General features: G+C 34.4%; 3 protein-coding genes across 4 annotated transcripts in view; 2 read left to right on the plus strand and 1 right to left on the minus strand.

Moving 5' to 3' along the window:
• The first annotated feature begins 620 nt into the window (after positions 1-620).
• Positions 621-8192, plus strand: Rop (Syntaxin-binding protein Rop). Of its 2 annotated transcripts, none has more exons than XM_077412546.1 (11): positions 621-763; positions 2848-3144; positions 3776-3879; positions 4934-5082; positions 5236-5451; positions 5538-5636; positions 5721-5928; positions 6010-6258; positions 6355-6542; positions 6628-6782; positions 6893-8192. In XM_077412546.1, the coding sequence occupies exons 1-11, from the start codon at positions 736-738 to the stop codon at positions 6952-6954; spliced, it is 1755 nt and encodes a 584-aa protein (XP_077268672.1). In that variant the 5' UTR covers positions 621-735; the 3' UTR covers positions 6955-8192. The 2 variants fall into 2 exon arrangements, with proteins under 2 accessions (XP_077268672.1, XP_077268671.1); XM_077412545.1 differs by lacking the exon at positions 3776-3879 and adding an exon at positions 4205-4308.
• Positions 8193-8383: 191 nt separating this feature from the next.
• Positions 8384-10647, plus strand: Ass (argininosuccinate synthase). Its single transcript, XM_077412547.1, has 8 exons — positions 8384-8605; positions 8675-8743; positions 8905-9150; positions 9372-9517; positions 9601-9865; positions 9941-10079; positions 10198-10299; positions 10428-10647. Exons 1-8 carry the CDS (start codon positions 8498-8500, stop codon positions 10589-10591), a joined length of 1239 nt encoding a protein of 412 aa, XP_077268673.1. The 5' UTR covers positions 8384-8497; the 3' UTR covers positions 10592-10647.
• A 1049-nt stretch (positions 10648-11696) lies between these two features.
• LOC143900813 (homeotic protein female sterile) overlaps positions 11697-15516 on the minus strand; it is a 30610-nt gene continuing 26790 nt past the window's right edge. Inside the window, 1 exon segment of the mRNA XM_077412543.1 lies at positions 11697-15355. Within this exon segment, the coding sequence (XP_077268669.1) occupies positions 15290-15355 (66 nt within the window). The 3' untranslated portion in view covers positions 11697-15289.

A 15516-nucleotide genomic window follows, 5' to 3' on the forward strand; every position in this document is an offset into this window, starting at 1 on the left:
ATACAATATTATATAGAATATTCGATAGGTTATTCTACTTATATTAAAAAAACATGTGTAGTAGCGCCATTCGAATATATTATAAAGATACTGTAAATTTAAGAGCTTTCCAGCAAGCGTCACAAGACAAGTCGACACAAGCATCGTTCTATCTTTCTTTTTTGGTAATGAGCAACAAAGATAAAACGATACTTGTGTCGAGTTGTGTCGCTTGCTGGAAAGCTCTCAAGATTGACTTATATATTTGAAGATTTTTCATAGAACGTTCATAGAAATGATTAGTGCTATCTGGAAATATACACGAAGCGGAGGCTGCGGAGGCGCGGCCGTATCGCGCAGGTGCCGATCGAACGATCGAAGTGGACCCTCGGCCAACTTCGCGTGATACTCGTGCTCGTGATACTCGTGAGATTAAGCCCCTTGCACAATGCTAGGCAACAGGCAATAGGAACAGGGAAAAGAAATCAGAAATCATGTATAAATGCGGAATAAACAGTGACACAGGCAATAGACACAGAGTTTCCGTCACGTTGGAAATTCTGTGCCTATTGCCTGTAGCCAACCAATCATAGCATTCGAATTTTTTAGGTTGTAATTAACGATTTTTTTGTTATTTCCTGTTCCTATTGCCTGTTGCCTGGCATTGTGCAAGGGGCTTTATCACTGCGCGCAACATCGCGCCGCTCGCGTCGCCATCTGGCGAACGAGCCGACAGTCAGTAGTCAGTCTTGCAAAATGGCGCTCAAGGCACAAGTCGGTCAAAGTGAGTAGCGTAAAAAAAGCGTTAATTTCGTACGTCATTAGAATCTATTTGTAAACATCGTTGCGCGACATCGTCAGGCGACTCGCGCGACGTCTCGATCGCGTCGATCTTCGCGCCTGCCGATCTCGCGGTCACGTTGAGAGATCAATCTCGATTGGGCGTACGCGCCTCCGCCCCCGATGATTTCATCGGCGACGGCTGGGCGACGGAGAAATGTCAAACGTTGCTACGTAGAGCCGGCCGAGCGGGAGCATGCTCGGCGAAAAATATCTCCGATCTCTGTCGCGTCCCACGAGAATTCGGTACACCTCGCAATCGGTAAACCATCGACGTCGACTAATTCGCAGCACGAAGGATGCACCTTACGTCAATCGTCGTCGCGTGTCGATTATCGCAAACACGAAAATCATTCCCGCCTACGATATCGAGAAAGCCCTTTATCCAGTATTCTCGTTGATTCTCAGTTGCTGGTTCGCAGGTTTTAACTCCCGGCATTTGCCAGGATACGATCGGCGAATGTCGAGGGATAACCGTGGAAAATATGGAAAACACTTTCGTGGGAATCTTCGCGAATATTTTGATGAAAGATTTGGAGGAAAAAAAAAAGCTCAGTTACATTTGCCTTATCGTGCTCGTCTTACTAAAAATCCGCACGCGAAATATTCATTCGGCAATGAGCGCTGCCTGATGTTTTCGATCGCAGTTCTACGGTGCAGCTTTCTCGATATAACTGTTGCTTTTTCAGAACACTTTTCAGAGAGCACTTTTCAGACCGTATCGATTTCAAGATATTTTGCCGAAGAAGCGTAAATGAAACTGGATGTCCATTTCTATTCGCTATTGCGTTTCTAAACGCATTGGCATTTGCAAAACGGATATACAAATCAATGTGCCATATAACATTATTTTATGTTATATCTATATTTAATTTTTGAAAACGTGAAAATATTAAATTGAATTATTATTTTATAATTTATATTGTCGATATATCGCAGACTTCCGTAAAACAAACTTGCTTGATAGACGTAATATCTACAGCTGCTACAGCGGAATATTGCTTGCTTATATTTTTTATTTGTCTATCATTTACACAATTATTTCAAAAGATAACTAATATTTTTGTCTTATTTTCGTGTAGACCTCGTTTGTTTTTTAAATGAAATGATCCGACAAAGTCTTTTTTTCCATCGTTAACAACGTCGAAGACCGCGAAGTTTGCTGTTCTGAACTATGGATTAAGGAAGATTTTTTTTGCGCGTCTCGTACACCTATAAATAGCCGATTGTCTCACTTGAGAGAATATAAAAAAAACGGGGCTTGCCACTTCGTTGATACGTGCCTGTACGCAGTGACGTCATCTGTAAAGACGATCAATATACGTGTTGGAACGTCAAAGGACTTCCTATAGCCCGTCACAGCATTGTTAATTATCAATCATCGCGCTGTCAATGACTCGTATGAAGTTAATGGCGCTTGGTCATTGTCGTTAGCATTACGATTGATTTACCCTGATTTCTGATTTTTTTTCCCAACGATTTCTTGAATAAAATGATGTTGAAAGAAAATTACAAGTTTATTTTTGATTTGCAATCTGATTATATTATTTTAATTAAAAAATCTTATTTGAAAACTAGCAAGTCGATAGCTGCAATACTTATCTTTATGGAGATATTTTTTTTTTTTTTAATATCTATTTATTCGATTTACAAACGGAACACGCAATATGTATTCCGTGCGAGAGGAATATATATAATTACCAAAGTATTGATTTTTCTCTTCTATTATGTAGTATGATATCACACACACACACACACACACTTTTATATGTAGTTACAGTAAAGAAATACATCTTATACTTATAATTTTCTGTTAGAGCAAAATACAACTTATAAAATTCACTAATTCAATTTTTATATTCTAAATATCGCGGGATGTAAAATTGATAGTCGTTTCAATTACTTAGTTCTTGCATTGTTGCTCAAGATAAAATTATTATCCTACTTTCGGATAGAGAGAATACAGTATATAAGCTCACATTTCTCTAAGAATTGATCATTTGAGTAATTAATTCTCTCACGTCGCAGAGATTATGAACGAGGTAATCAAGCAAAAGAAGAAGTCAACAGGATCAACAGAATGGCGAATCTTGGTGGTGGATCAACTCGCCATGAGAATGGTGTCTGCCTGCTGCAAGATGCACGATATCAGCGCTCAGGGTATCACTCTGGTAGAGGATATCAATAAGAAGCGCGAACCTCTGCCGACGATGGAGGCCATTTACCTCATCACGCCTTGTAATTCGTCGGTGCAGAAATTGATCGAAGACTTCAGTAATCCGACAAGAACCACTTACAAAGTCGCCCACGTGTACTTCACAGAAGGTACATATTTGTCACAATTGATCCTCTATTCTTGTTTTAAGGATATCTCTCTCTTCCAACGACGAATCCAAACTATCCAATATTTCGTAGAATATCTATCGAAGTAAAATACAAAAATAACTGAAAGAAATGTAATGTTTTTTTAGAAGTAATTCTTTGAATATAGAATTATTGATCGTAATTTTACAATTTACTTCAATATAACTCAATCTGAAATTAAATTAATATTTACTCAAACTTAAATATAACGAAAGATATTTTAGCTATTGCCGATATTAATTTGCCTATTAATTTGTTAAATTGTTTTTAATATACCATATTTAACTTTTGCTATATTTTAAATATATATTAAGTAATGAGAGAGAGATGTAATCAAGCGTCTTAAATATTTTGCTAAAGTTATTCGACATTTATCGAATTAAATCCTTTTCATCCTACTCACCCACAGGAGGTTTCGATGTGAATGTAACTATAATACAGCGTAACGATGCGGGTCTATTGATTTTATCATTAAATATAAGTTAAAAAATTCTGATGTTTTGAGAAGAACAATCGTACAAGATTAGTCGGTTTGATTTTTTTCTTTTCTCAATTTCTCGTGGTTCGACATACTCAGTATATCTCTTTGCAGCATGCCCTGACGACTTGTTCAAAGAATTGTGTCACTCGCTGGTAGCTAAGCACATAAAGACACTAAAAGAGATCAACATCGCTTTCATACCGTACGAAGAGCAGGTAAAGCAACGAACATTATGAAAAGAAAAATGTTTGATCGTTTCGTCTTTCGTGGTGATGGTGATGGGCATATACACACACATACATAGAAAAAGAGAGACACGTATACACACTGTAAAACAATTGTTCATTCACGCGTTCTACGTTCACTTCTCGGCCTCACGTAAATTTAGTCGCACGGATCAACCGGATGTCAATCGGGACGATATTAATACAACATTATCCTCTCATCCAATCTATCCAGTCCATCCTGAGCCTTTCACATGACTTATGAACAAGCACATACTAATAATCAGAATGCATTCATGCTTGCAATTGATGCCAGTATGCCAGGAGGAGCTGTTCAATGAAATCTGCAAGTCTCTTGCCGCTAAAAAGATTAAAACCCTCAAAGAGATCAACATCGCTTTCCTGCCGTACGAATCGCAGGTGACGATTAAACAGACGAAATTAATAGACGCTAGTTGTAGCTCTAGAGCGCGAAATTTGTTTTCAGTCTTTGAGCATTCATGAGTTTAAGAGATTTCTCTTCTTTTTTCCGGATTATCAGTTAATTTTAGATTGCAAAAGACCAGGCGATAAACTTCTTGTTGAGGAAAGTCTTCTTCACATCATTTTTCTTTTCGACAAAAAAATATATATGTGTTGTACATGCTTGTAATGTGATCACTAATCGAATTATCCACATAGCCCATTATTTTCGAAGTTATCAACTTTTCGACTTCCAAGCGGGGCGAGTCATTTGCCTCAGAAGTGATTTTTTAGAATAATTTTGCTAATGTTTGTGGATTTTTATAATTCATTTTTAAGCTATAAGCTTTTATTTGAGATAAATAAATACATAATATATACAATTTTCAAGAAGATATAATAACTTATTTACTCGGTGCGAATCGTTTGTCCCACTTGAGAGCTTATGTCTAGAAAATCAGCATGAAAGTCGAAAAGTTAATTAGCATGCTTATTTATTTTGCTTCAAGTATAAAATTTTGCAATAAAATTCGCATTTTTTTGTGATGAGAATATCCCAAAACTAAATCTGCCGTCTTCTTAGGTCTTCTCGTTGGACTCACGTGAAACTTTCGCTTGCTTTTACAACCCCTCCTTTTTTAATTTGAGATCGGCTAATATGGAGCGTATTGCCGAACAAATCGCGACACTCTGCGCCACTCTTGGAGAATATCCATCAGTTAGATATCGCAGGTAATATCGATCTTTAAATGCGACTTATTAGACTAAATATTAATAACTTGTTACTTCTCTCCTTGTTGATTAAGAATATAATTACATATATATATATATATAATATATATATAATCACTGATAACATTAAATAAATATTAATATGTATTGTAGTGACTTTGATCGCAATGTTGAACTCGCTCAAATGGTGCAGCAGAAGCTAGACGCATACAAAGCTGATGAACCAACAATGGGAGAAGGGCCTGAGAAAGCACGTTCACAATTATTGATTCTGGATAGAGGATTTGATTGCGTCTCACCTCTGTTACACGAACTTACACTGCAAGCCATGGCATATGACTTGCTGGACATTGATAATGATGTCTACAAGTAAGTAAAATCATTATAAATTTAAAATGACTTTATTGCAAATAAAAATTTAAAGCAAGACTCAAATGCCATATAATATTAAACAGGTTTGAGGCAACAGCAGGTCAGGAAAAAGAAGTATTGTTGGATGAAAATGATGATTTATGGGAAGAACTGAGGCATCAACATATTGCCGTAGTATCTCAGTACGTATAAATATAAGTCTCGAATTTTCTAAAAGATTAACAACTATAAAAAGAATATTGTAACAATAAAACGTTATTTTTCAGGAACGTGACTAAAAATTTGAAAAAGTTTACAGAATCAAAAAGAATGCCACAAGGTGATAAGCAGAGTATGCGAGACTTGTCGCAGATGATCAAAAAGATGCCGCAATATCAAAAAGAACTGAGCAAATATGCCACACATTTACAATTAGCCGAAGATTGTATGAAACGCTATCAAGGGAATGTAGATAAGCTTTGTAAAGTGGAGCAAGTATGTAATATTGTAATCAATACCCATAATTCAGTTAGTAAAGATATTTTTTTAATTACAAGTATTTCGGCCGTGTTTTAGGACTTAGCCATGGGTACCGATGCAGAAGGTGAACGTATCAAAGATCATATGAGGAATATTACACCGATTTTACTTGATCAGACTGTGAATCATTTGGATAAATTACGTATCATAGCTTTATATGTTATCAGCAAAAACGGTATCACCGATGAGAATCTTAACCGTTTGGTTCATCATGCCCAAATATCTGTTGATGATAAACAGACTATCGTCAATATAGCAAATCTCGGGATCAATGTTGTTGTAGATGTAAGTTAAAAAATTGCAAATTGTATTTCATATTGGGTTTTTTAATAACATTTTAAACGGTGATTTAATTCTGTTATTTGCAATGCCATTTTACAGAGCAATCGCAAAAAAATATATACCGTACCACGTAAAGAAAGAATTACGGAGCAAACCTACCAAATGAGCCGTTGGACTCCAGTTATCAAAGACGTTATGGAGGATTCCATCGAGGATAAACTTGAAACCAAACATTTTCCATTCCTTGCCGGACGTGCAGCCAGTTCAGGATATCATGCACCAACCAGGTATATAGTAATAATATTTTTCTCTTTGTCTAAATCTTTTGTTGTATTATTTGGTTTCTGAAAATATTAATGTAAACTCTTGCAGCGCACGATATGGCCACTGGCACAAAGACAAAGGTCAACAGACCATCAAAAACGTTCCTCGTTTGATCGTTTTTATAGTTGGTGGAGTGTGCTACTCTGAAATACGATGTGCATACGAAGTTACGAACGCATTAAAAAATTGGGAAGTCATAATTGGTAAGAATTTTTTACATCCAACTTCCATTCAAATATGGAAAAATAATGTTTAGTCAAAATACGATTGAAAATCTATTCACTGATCATGAAATATTTATGTATTGTTGTAGGTTCATCCCATATAATTACACCGAAGTCATTCCTAAACGACTTGAGTAAACTACACGTCTAAACGATCGTTTATCTAACAGAAGAAATAACATTCCTGAATTTCTAATTTGCCATTAGCTTCAATTCCATCAGTAATACCAGCTATGAAGCCATAAATGATCGCGAGTATATGAAATTAAAGTATTTAACTAAATAACAAACACAGAGTCAATTCTTTAAACGAGGGTGCCTCATTCCGGAAATATCAAGCAAGTCCCGTTGTCAGTTGAATAACAATAAAAATATTCGTGTATTAATTGAGCACGAAGAGTCTTGATCAGACCGAGTTATCAAGTGCCTGCGCGAATACATAATCATCAAAGATCGTATGAGACACTTTGGCAGTACTGATATAGATCGAAACTGATATAGCGAAACTCTAGAAATATATTCGTGATCGTTATTCTTTATCGGTAATAAAAAGGAATTTGTGAAGATCTATGTGCGTCATAGAGAAGAATCGTGATATTTCTGTATATTTCTCGTTGTTAATAATATTTTATTTTTCCCTCGTGTTCATGTTAACATCTTAAATGTAGATTGTTTTCGTTCGTCAAACATACTTTTACTGCTTCTAAAAAAAATGCTATTATAATAGAATGTCAAATCTAAATGTCATGTCGTATTTCGCTTTATTCCTTTCAACTGTATCATCGATGTAAGCGCGATACAGTTATTTATTCAATATTATTATTACTTAAATCTCTACTAATTGATGGTATTGAATGTAAAATAAAATCGTTAGATGTATACAGCCCGAGAATATAATTGTTCTTCCTTTGTTAACTTATTTATCTGTACTTTTAGCGTTTTACACACTCTCTTGTACACTTAAGTTAACCGATTGCCAATTCAGATGCTACATTTAATGTAATTCATATAAGTATGTATTATGTAATATTCACGATATACAATGTTTAGCTCTCTCTTTGACAAATTCGATTAGTGACTAGTTTTGTGTTGAATATAATACAGATATAAATATAATATACCAATATGTATGTATGTACGTATCGCAAGATTATCGCAACCGTCTCGCGGTTGTGATAAATAAGCGCTTTCTCTCGACCAGAAGCTTGCGCTTGTTGATGAATAATAATGATAAAAATTATTAATTTGATGTCAATAAATGTTGCGATCTACTAGTGGAGAGATTATTACAAAGTTAAACGATATTTACAAAGTATATCCTGTTACATATATGTAGGTAGATTATAGTCTGAGCAGTGTTCTACTTATAAAGGCCTATGATGCGCTCTACTCTTGAGTCTTCTTTTAATTATCACTACACCACCACATCTACGCCAATTAAACACAAATTATAATAGAATATAATAAATATAATAGAAAAAAATCTGCTTAGATGTTGAAATTTATTTAAAAATATCTTGATACGCTGATTACAGCTTGAGTTTCCAAAGGTTATCAGTAATCCGAGGTCAACAAAACTAACTCCATTTAAAGCCGAAACGCAGCGGACTTTAGTAAATACTGTTACCAGCTGTCCTCTTCTTTCCATTAATTTAACGTTTTTTAATTTCTGTTGAAAAACGGAGCTGTGAAAAATGTCAGAGTCGAAAGGAAAAGTAATTCTAGCGTATAGCGGTGGTTTGGATACCTCTTGCATATTGTTGTGGTTAAAGGAAAAGGGATATCAAGTTATCGCTTATGTGGTAAGAAATTTTGTAACTATGTAAATCCTTTCTGCAGCAAGTAGACATAAGAATTTGTGATTTGTTTAGGCGAACATCGGGCAAAAGGAGGATTTCGATGCAATTAGAGACAAGGCGCTCAAAATTGGTGCCGCCAAGGTAAAAATTATCTTTTTGCCTAACATTTTATATATAATACAAATTGATATTAAATATATTAGAAATATCCTTACGCAATAAGTTTCATATTTATAACGAAACAAACAATTCCGGCCTCTCATTAAAAAATTTGCATAATAATAAATTTGATTATTCACAAGGTCGTGATAGACGATGTTAGAGAAGTATTCGTAACTTCTTACGTATGGCCTGCTGTGGCTTGTGGCTTGTTGTATGAGGGAAGATATCTTCTGGGCACTGCCATAGCACGACCATGTATCAGCCAGGGTTTAATAAAAATCGCAAAGGCTGAAGGTGCTAATGTCATCGCGCACGGGGCAACTGGAAAAGGGAATGATCAAGTTCGCTTTGAGTTGAGCTGCTACAGCCTGTACCCTGGAATCACGGTATACTCATCAATTATTTTACGAAAAATAGAAGAAAATATAAGAAATATCGAAGGAGCCGAAAGCATGACCGAAAGATAAAAATAAGAGAAATTTACTTTTTAGATTCTTGATTCTCGCGGAAACGTACTCTTGTTTTACAAGCACAAAAATGTAGTCAATCGTATTAGAACATAACAGTTATATCAGAAGCTATAGTTATGACATAAAAGATTATCAAGATTTTAGCTCCGTGGAGAGAAGTCGAATTTTACACGAAGTTCCAAGGAAGACCGGACTTGATAAAGTACGCGCGACAAAATGGAATTCCGATCTCAGCAACGCCGAAGGAACCGTGGAGCACTGACGCTAATCTCGTACACATTAGGTATAATATGGGCGTATTCTTGTTATAGGGAGCATGAAAAGAATATTAAGATGGTATAGTAATCTCATATCCTTAATTTGAAGTTACGAATCAGGGATACTAGAGAATCCTGCCGTTCCAGCGCCGAAAGGGCTCTATAAAATGACCGTTGATCCAACCGATTCCGCCTTGGAAGCGGAAGAAATCGAAATTACTTTTAAGACTGGACACCCGATTAACGTGAAGAGTTTAAAAGATGGGAAAATGTTCAACATTCCTCTTGCAATAATCGAGTATCTCAATGAGGTCGGTGGTGCGCACGGTATCGGACGGATAGACATTGTGGAAAATCGTTACATCGGAGTGAAGGTATATATTTCTTATGAAATGAACTGTACGGAGCGTATAAAATTAATTGTGACACTATTTGCCCAAACATTTCAGTCTCGAGGCATTTACGAGTCGCCGGGCGTCAACATTTTGAAGATCGCGCATCGAGACCTCGAAGTATTCATCTTGGATCGCGAGGTTCTGAGGGTCAAATCGTATCTGACGGACAAGATGTCGGATTACGTTTATAACGGTAGTCAGATACGTGAAAGCGCAATACATATAGAACTATAATATAAGATAAAATATAAAAACTGTAAAAGTATCTCTAAACAAAGTGGATTAAATTAATGAAAAAAAATGCCTCGCAGGTTTTTGGTTTTCGCCGGAATGCGACTTCGTACGCGAATGCATCCAGCATTCGCAAAGATATGTAAACGGCACAGTGAGACTGCAGCTGTATAAGGGAAAGGGTTGGTAGATTTACGTGAAATTTAATTAGAAACATAAAATTTATGGTTGGACAGTGTCATACTTAGCATAAACATGACTATTTTTTATGTCTATATGGTTATTAAAGGGATATCGTTTCCTCTTGCAGCTATGGCGATCGCCAGATCGAGCGAGGTCTCGTTGTACAACCAGACTCTCGTTTCCATGGACGTGCAAGGTGATTTCGAGCCGATGGATGCTACTGGATTTATCCGCACGCAGGCTCTGAGACTGAAGGAGTTTCATCGCTTCAATAAACAAAACAATGTTTGAATCAAGATTTTATTGCGAGTTTTATAAAGTTTTATTCAATAAAAGACGCATGCAGTGTTAGCTCGATGCTACTTTATTTGCCACGTCTACGTGTGTTCTTCAGACATAATTCGATATTTCGTAACGACTGAACGGTTTCTGAAAGGTCTGCAAGGTATCGCAGCAAGAAGAGTAATCGTGTGCGAAAACGTAATTTAACTCTAGACAAAATCCATTTCTAGAAATCCGATCGCTTTGCGGATTTTGCGCATGCAACGGCAATAGGAAGGAGGTGAGGTTTCGCAATAAAATACTACCACTACATCGTTTTCTTTTTTTTTTCATTTTAGTTATTAATTAAACCTTAAAATTACCTTAGCATATACTCGTGAAGATTATAATATATAATGTACCATACCTTTTAAAGATATATTAATAGTATAATACACAGTGCGTGATCTTTTTTTGCATCTGTACTATTTTCGGCATAGCAAAACTTAATAGGGAAAAGAACTACTGCCAAATACGAAATAGCGATTTTCTGTACAGATATCTTATAATCGCGTTCTGTTCCGCATATTTTTCCGTTTTACATATATGTATTATGTAACATGCAAAATATTACAAACTAGGAAAGGTAATTCCTCATGCATATACAATGAATAACCTGTAGTAACTCTTGTATTCACATCTGCACGTTAATGTTAGTTCAAATAACATAATAAACCTGTTATTTTCCTTTATTTCTGATGATTAATAACAGGACAGGTAATCTATATATATTGTAGATTGATGTTGTTAAATAAGTAGAGAAATATGTATATATGTGTATATAATATATATATATATATATTATATTTTATATATATGTGTATCTATATACATATATAATCGATCAGAGTTGCAAATAACATGCACTTTATCGTAAAAAAATGAGTAAAAAAAAATTGACTTTTTGTGCAGTATCAATTACGTTAATGATTGATATAATATCTTTAAATAATTAATAAAAAAAGAAAACTAAGGTTGTCAAAAAACTTCGTATATCTAAAATTTTTTTATGTTTTACTAACAGATTACATTATACAAGATTGGAAAAATTGAAACTCACTGTAGCGCTTTACGATCGTTTTTAATTCGATTTATTTATAAAAAATTATATTTAACATAAATACCAACGTAAATTTACGAGCTAGCGCCGTCCATATAACGAAAGAAGGAAATGTAGGTACATGAATGCAATTAACGCTCAATTAACAATCGCTCTTTCTCTCACTCATTCTCTCCCCCCCCCTCTCTCTCTCTCTCTCTCTCTCTCTCTCTCTCTCCCTCCCTCCCTTATTTAACAACATCAAGTGTCTCTTTTATATATTTCAGCCATTTATTTTCTCATTTCGTTATTATTTATGTACAACCAGTTTAAATGTTCGCTATCGTTAGTCGTAGTAAGTTTGCTAAAATTCGTGTTCTATTGGAGATGATGTGCGTTCGTGGGAACTTATATAAAAATTACTTTTTGATACAGAGCTGAGTGATTTTGGTGTTACTTACGAAGTATGGGTGTATGTTGTTTATATCCTAACTTATGCTGAGATCCTAATTGGTTATACAATCTATCCGTCGGCTTTCTTATAAATCTTATCACATACATAAACATTTGTATTATTAGTACTTAATATTGTATTTTATACATAAGATATTTTGTATTCCGAATGCTGCCAATTTCACCTTGTATATACAATTACAAACTACATATTATACAATCCTAATATCTATTACACATGCTCTTCATCTCTTTCACATTCTCTCATTCTCCCTCCTAATTATCCCTTCCTTCCTACCATGCACTGATATTCCAATTCTTTTTGTTTCTTTTTCGGTTATTACACATTGCCATGTAACTCACTATGTTCACTCATGCCGCCCACACATATAAACCCTAAACATGTAACAACGAAAAAAGAAACAAAAAGAAACAAAAATATTTAATAACATCCATCATTTTTATAGGACCTTATATCGAAATAATAGTAAAATGGTAATGTAAACTATTGGCAAAAATATCTTGCAATTTATCAATTATGTCATTAAATTGAACGTTTATGCTGTTAGCATCAAACTCAATAAGAATTACGAGTATAATTCTTTAACACACTTTTAATCGCTTCTGCCAATAATTTACATTACCATTTTACTACCTTAAAAGTTATCGTGTGACGTTATAATATTCGTCAAATCAAACCGTTAATAGTTTCATTCGAATGGAAATTTTTTTTCGCATGTAGACAATCGAAGTCTACGAAATGAAATGAAATATCCAAATCATTTCCGATTGTTAAAGAATTTCTTTTTTTGTTTTTTTTTGCGAACTAAGCATGTAATGCTAGATGCTTGCCACTTCGCATGAAAAGAACACAATCGATATATTTATTAATTTTTATACATCACTAAATCGTTAATTTTGCAAACTGTCCTATCCTCTTAAGTTTATACATCAACAGTAACATACCGATGACTAAATCATTGTACATACTAAACCGCGCGAATATTACTATCGCAGCGTGTAAATAGTATATTTTAAGAATAAGACCATAGATCTTTCTTAATTTTGATTAGATAGAAACTGCGAATAGGCGCTCATATTGGGCCCGAAGACGCGTTAAAAACGAAAGATTACAGAAATATTCTAATATTGCTAGATATTGATACTCGATGATCAATGAGAGCAAAATCGTTACAGATATGAAAGAACAAACAACACCCAAAAATGAATAGCATGTCTCTGTTCAAAGATCGCTTTCATTTTTCTGACGAGCTCCCTTTGTTGATCTCCAATAGACGAAATAATGACAATAGGATTGCGGAGGACGGCATGAACATTCGAAGTGGCTTTTCAATCGACAAGTATAATATTCTCCTATTTTCTTTTTAATTTTTTTATCTACGTTATTCCAAAACTTGATCTTTAATAGAGAGCTCGAGGAATTATGACACCTGCCGGAGAAGAAATTTTGAATTTATCAAGATTTTTTAATCTCATATTATATATATTTTTTCTTCTCCGTTCAATATTAATCCTTATTTTATAAAAATCATGATTTTATTTAAAATTCCCAAGTTTTAGACACTTGGGTCAATCATTTTGAATCATTCATCCGATAAACTGCGCCACCATAACGATTGCTCATCGCCGACGAAGTACCGTCATATTTACAACAAATAAACACTATACAAGTTTATAGTTCTTAAAAAAATAAAATTGCAATTAAATGAATAATTTAATATAGTATATTTGGCATATTAGTAATGCCGTTAAGATTGTGTAATCTAAATACTTTTAAGAAATTAATTAAATTAATAATCACATTTAATAAATCAACATTTTTTGTACTTTTTTGGCCAATTAATTTCTTCTTTTTTTTTTACTTTTTAGTTAGGATTCACTTGATTCGCGTATCTTGTTCGGGCGGCTTAGTTATTAATTAAGTAAGCCATGCCCGAAGTTTTCAACGTATAACTTTTGTTTACTCGCTCATGATACGTCAAACTTAAAGAGATTTTAAGATATATGAAGATTACACGCAGTTTCCCCAAAAAAATTTTTTTATATTTTAATAATTTTTCGATATATCGCGGAATACAATACCCTAGTGATCGAATAAATATAAATTTTTTCCTAATAAACGCCACTCGTACGGCATCGCGATTTTCTTTCCCACGAGCCTAAAGTATACCAAGAATTAGGTACATAGTCTTGATCTAATAGTTGGTAGGATCGAAACTACTTCAATTCTAGAATCATCTTATCATTACTCGTAATAATTGACGACATTGTTCTAAAGTGAGTTAATGAATAGCTTTGAATCGACCAGTTGGCTCGCAATAACTCTTGAATCAATCACAATAGATGTTAATATTTTGATCAATCAACAGTTGATCAATTGAGGTCACAAATGGACAGCCATGATGATCGTTATTAAATTCACCAAGTTCTTGGATGTTCGTATTGTCTTACATTTTTCTATCATTATTCATATATACGCTTTGTTATCTTTTGTGATCACAAATAGCGTATATGAATAATCGAGAAAGAAATTTGCAAGAGCATTATTAATAATAGTTAATAATTACATATATTGGCAGAAACTTTTACATAATCCTACCAACGATTAATGACTCAATGTGGAAAAATACAAAACTTAACTAAATGTACACGATTTTTACTTTTCCTCAAGCTGACACTCATATCTACTCGCACGCATTCGGTTATCACATGCAAACCTCTCTTCTTATTTGCATAATATATAGTTTTCAAATTTACATAAAGTACAAACTTATGAAAACCGGAAAAATGTAACACAATAGTCAGTGTAGCATTTTCGAAGTATCATATAAGTATTTATCTAATTACATAGTCGCACTTAAGTGTCTGTCGTTCTAGAGACAATAGTTTGTCTCAGTTTTAATAAACCGTTTGAATCTTCTGACGACTAAATGGGTTTTATGTTGGGAATGGCAATCCCAACTGCACCATTTTATGATAACTAGCACATGGCCTATGTCGTCATCGTTATTATTTATCTGATGTCATTGTCTGTGTTATTTTTGTTTATTGATTGGCGTCGTACTTAAAGATTTCTACAACATCGTTCGACGCCAAACATACGTCCGAGTTCTGCCAAGTTTTTGTGGATTTATTATAAACAGAATATAGTAACATTATAAAGATTCCTCAAACGCAGCCATCAAATCACTCTGCATGTTCATGTCAATTTGGCCAGCCATCTGAAAAGATAAATATAACCATTCTTCGCAAATCCCTTTACTATGGGGGCGTCGAAAGTAATTTGTTTTTTTTCCATGTACTTTCACATAAATCTACTTAGAAAATCAAATTTGCTTCAAATTATATCGCGTTATAAATTAATCAAATTATAATAATTGAT

This window comes from Temnothorax americanus, unplaced genomic scaffold (genome assembly GCF_048541705.1).
Source record: "Temnothorax americanus isolate GAGA-0224 unplaced genomic scaffold, ASM4854170v1 Scaffold30, whole genome shotgun sequence".
Lineage (NCBI taxonomy): Eukaryota > Metazoa > Arthropoda > Insecta > Hymenoptera > Formicidae > Temnothorax > Temnothorax americanus.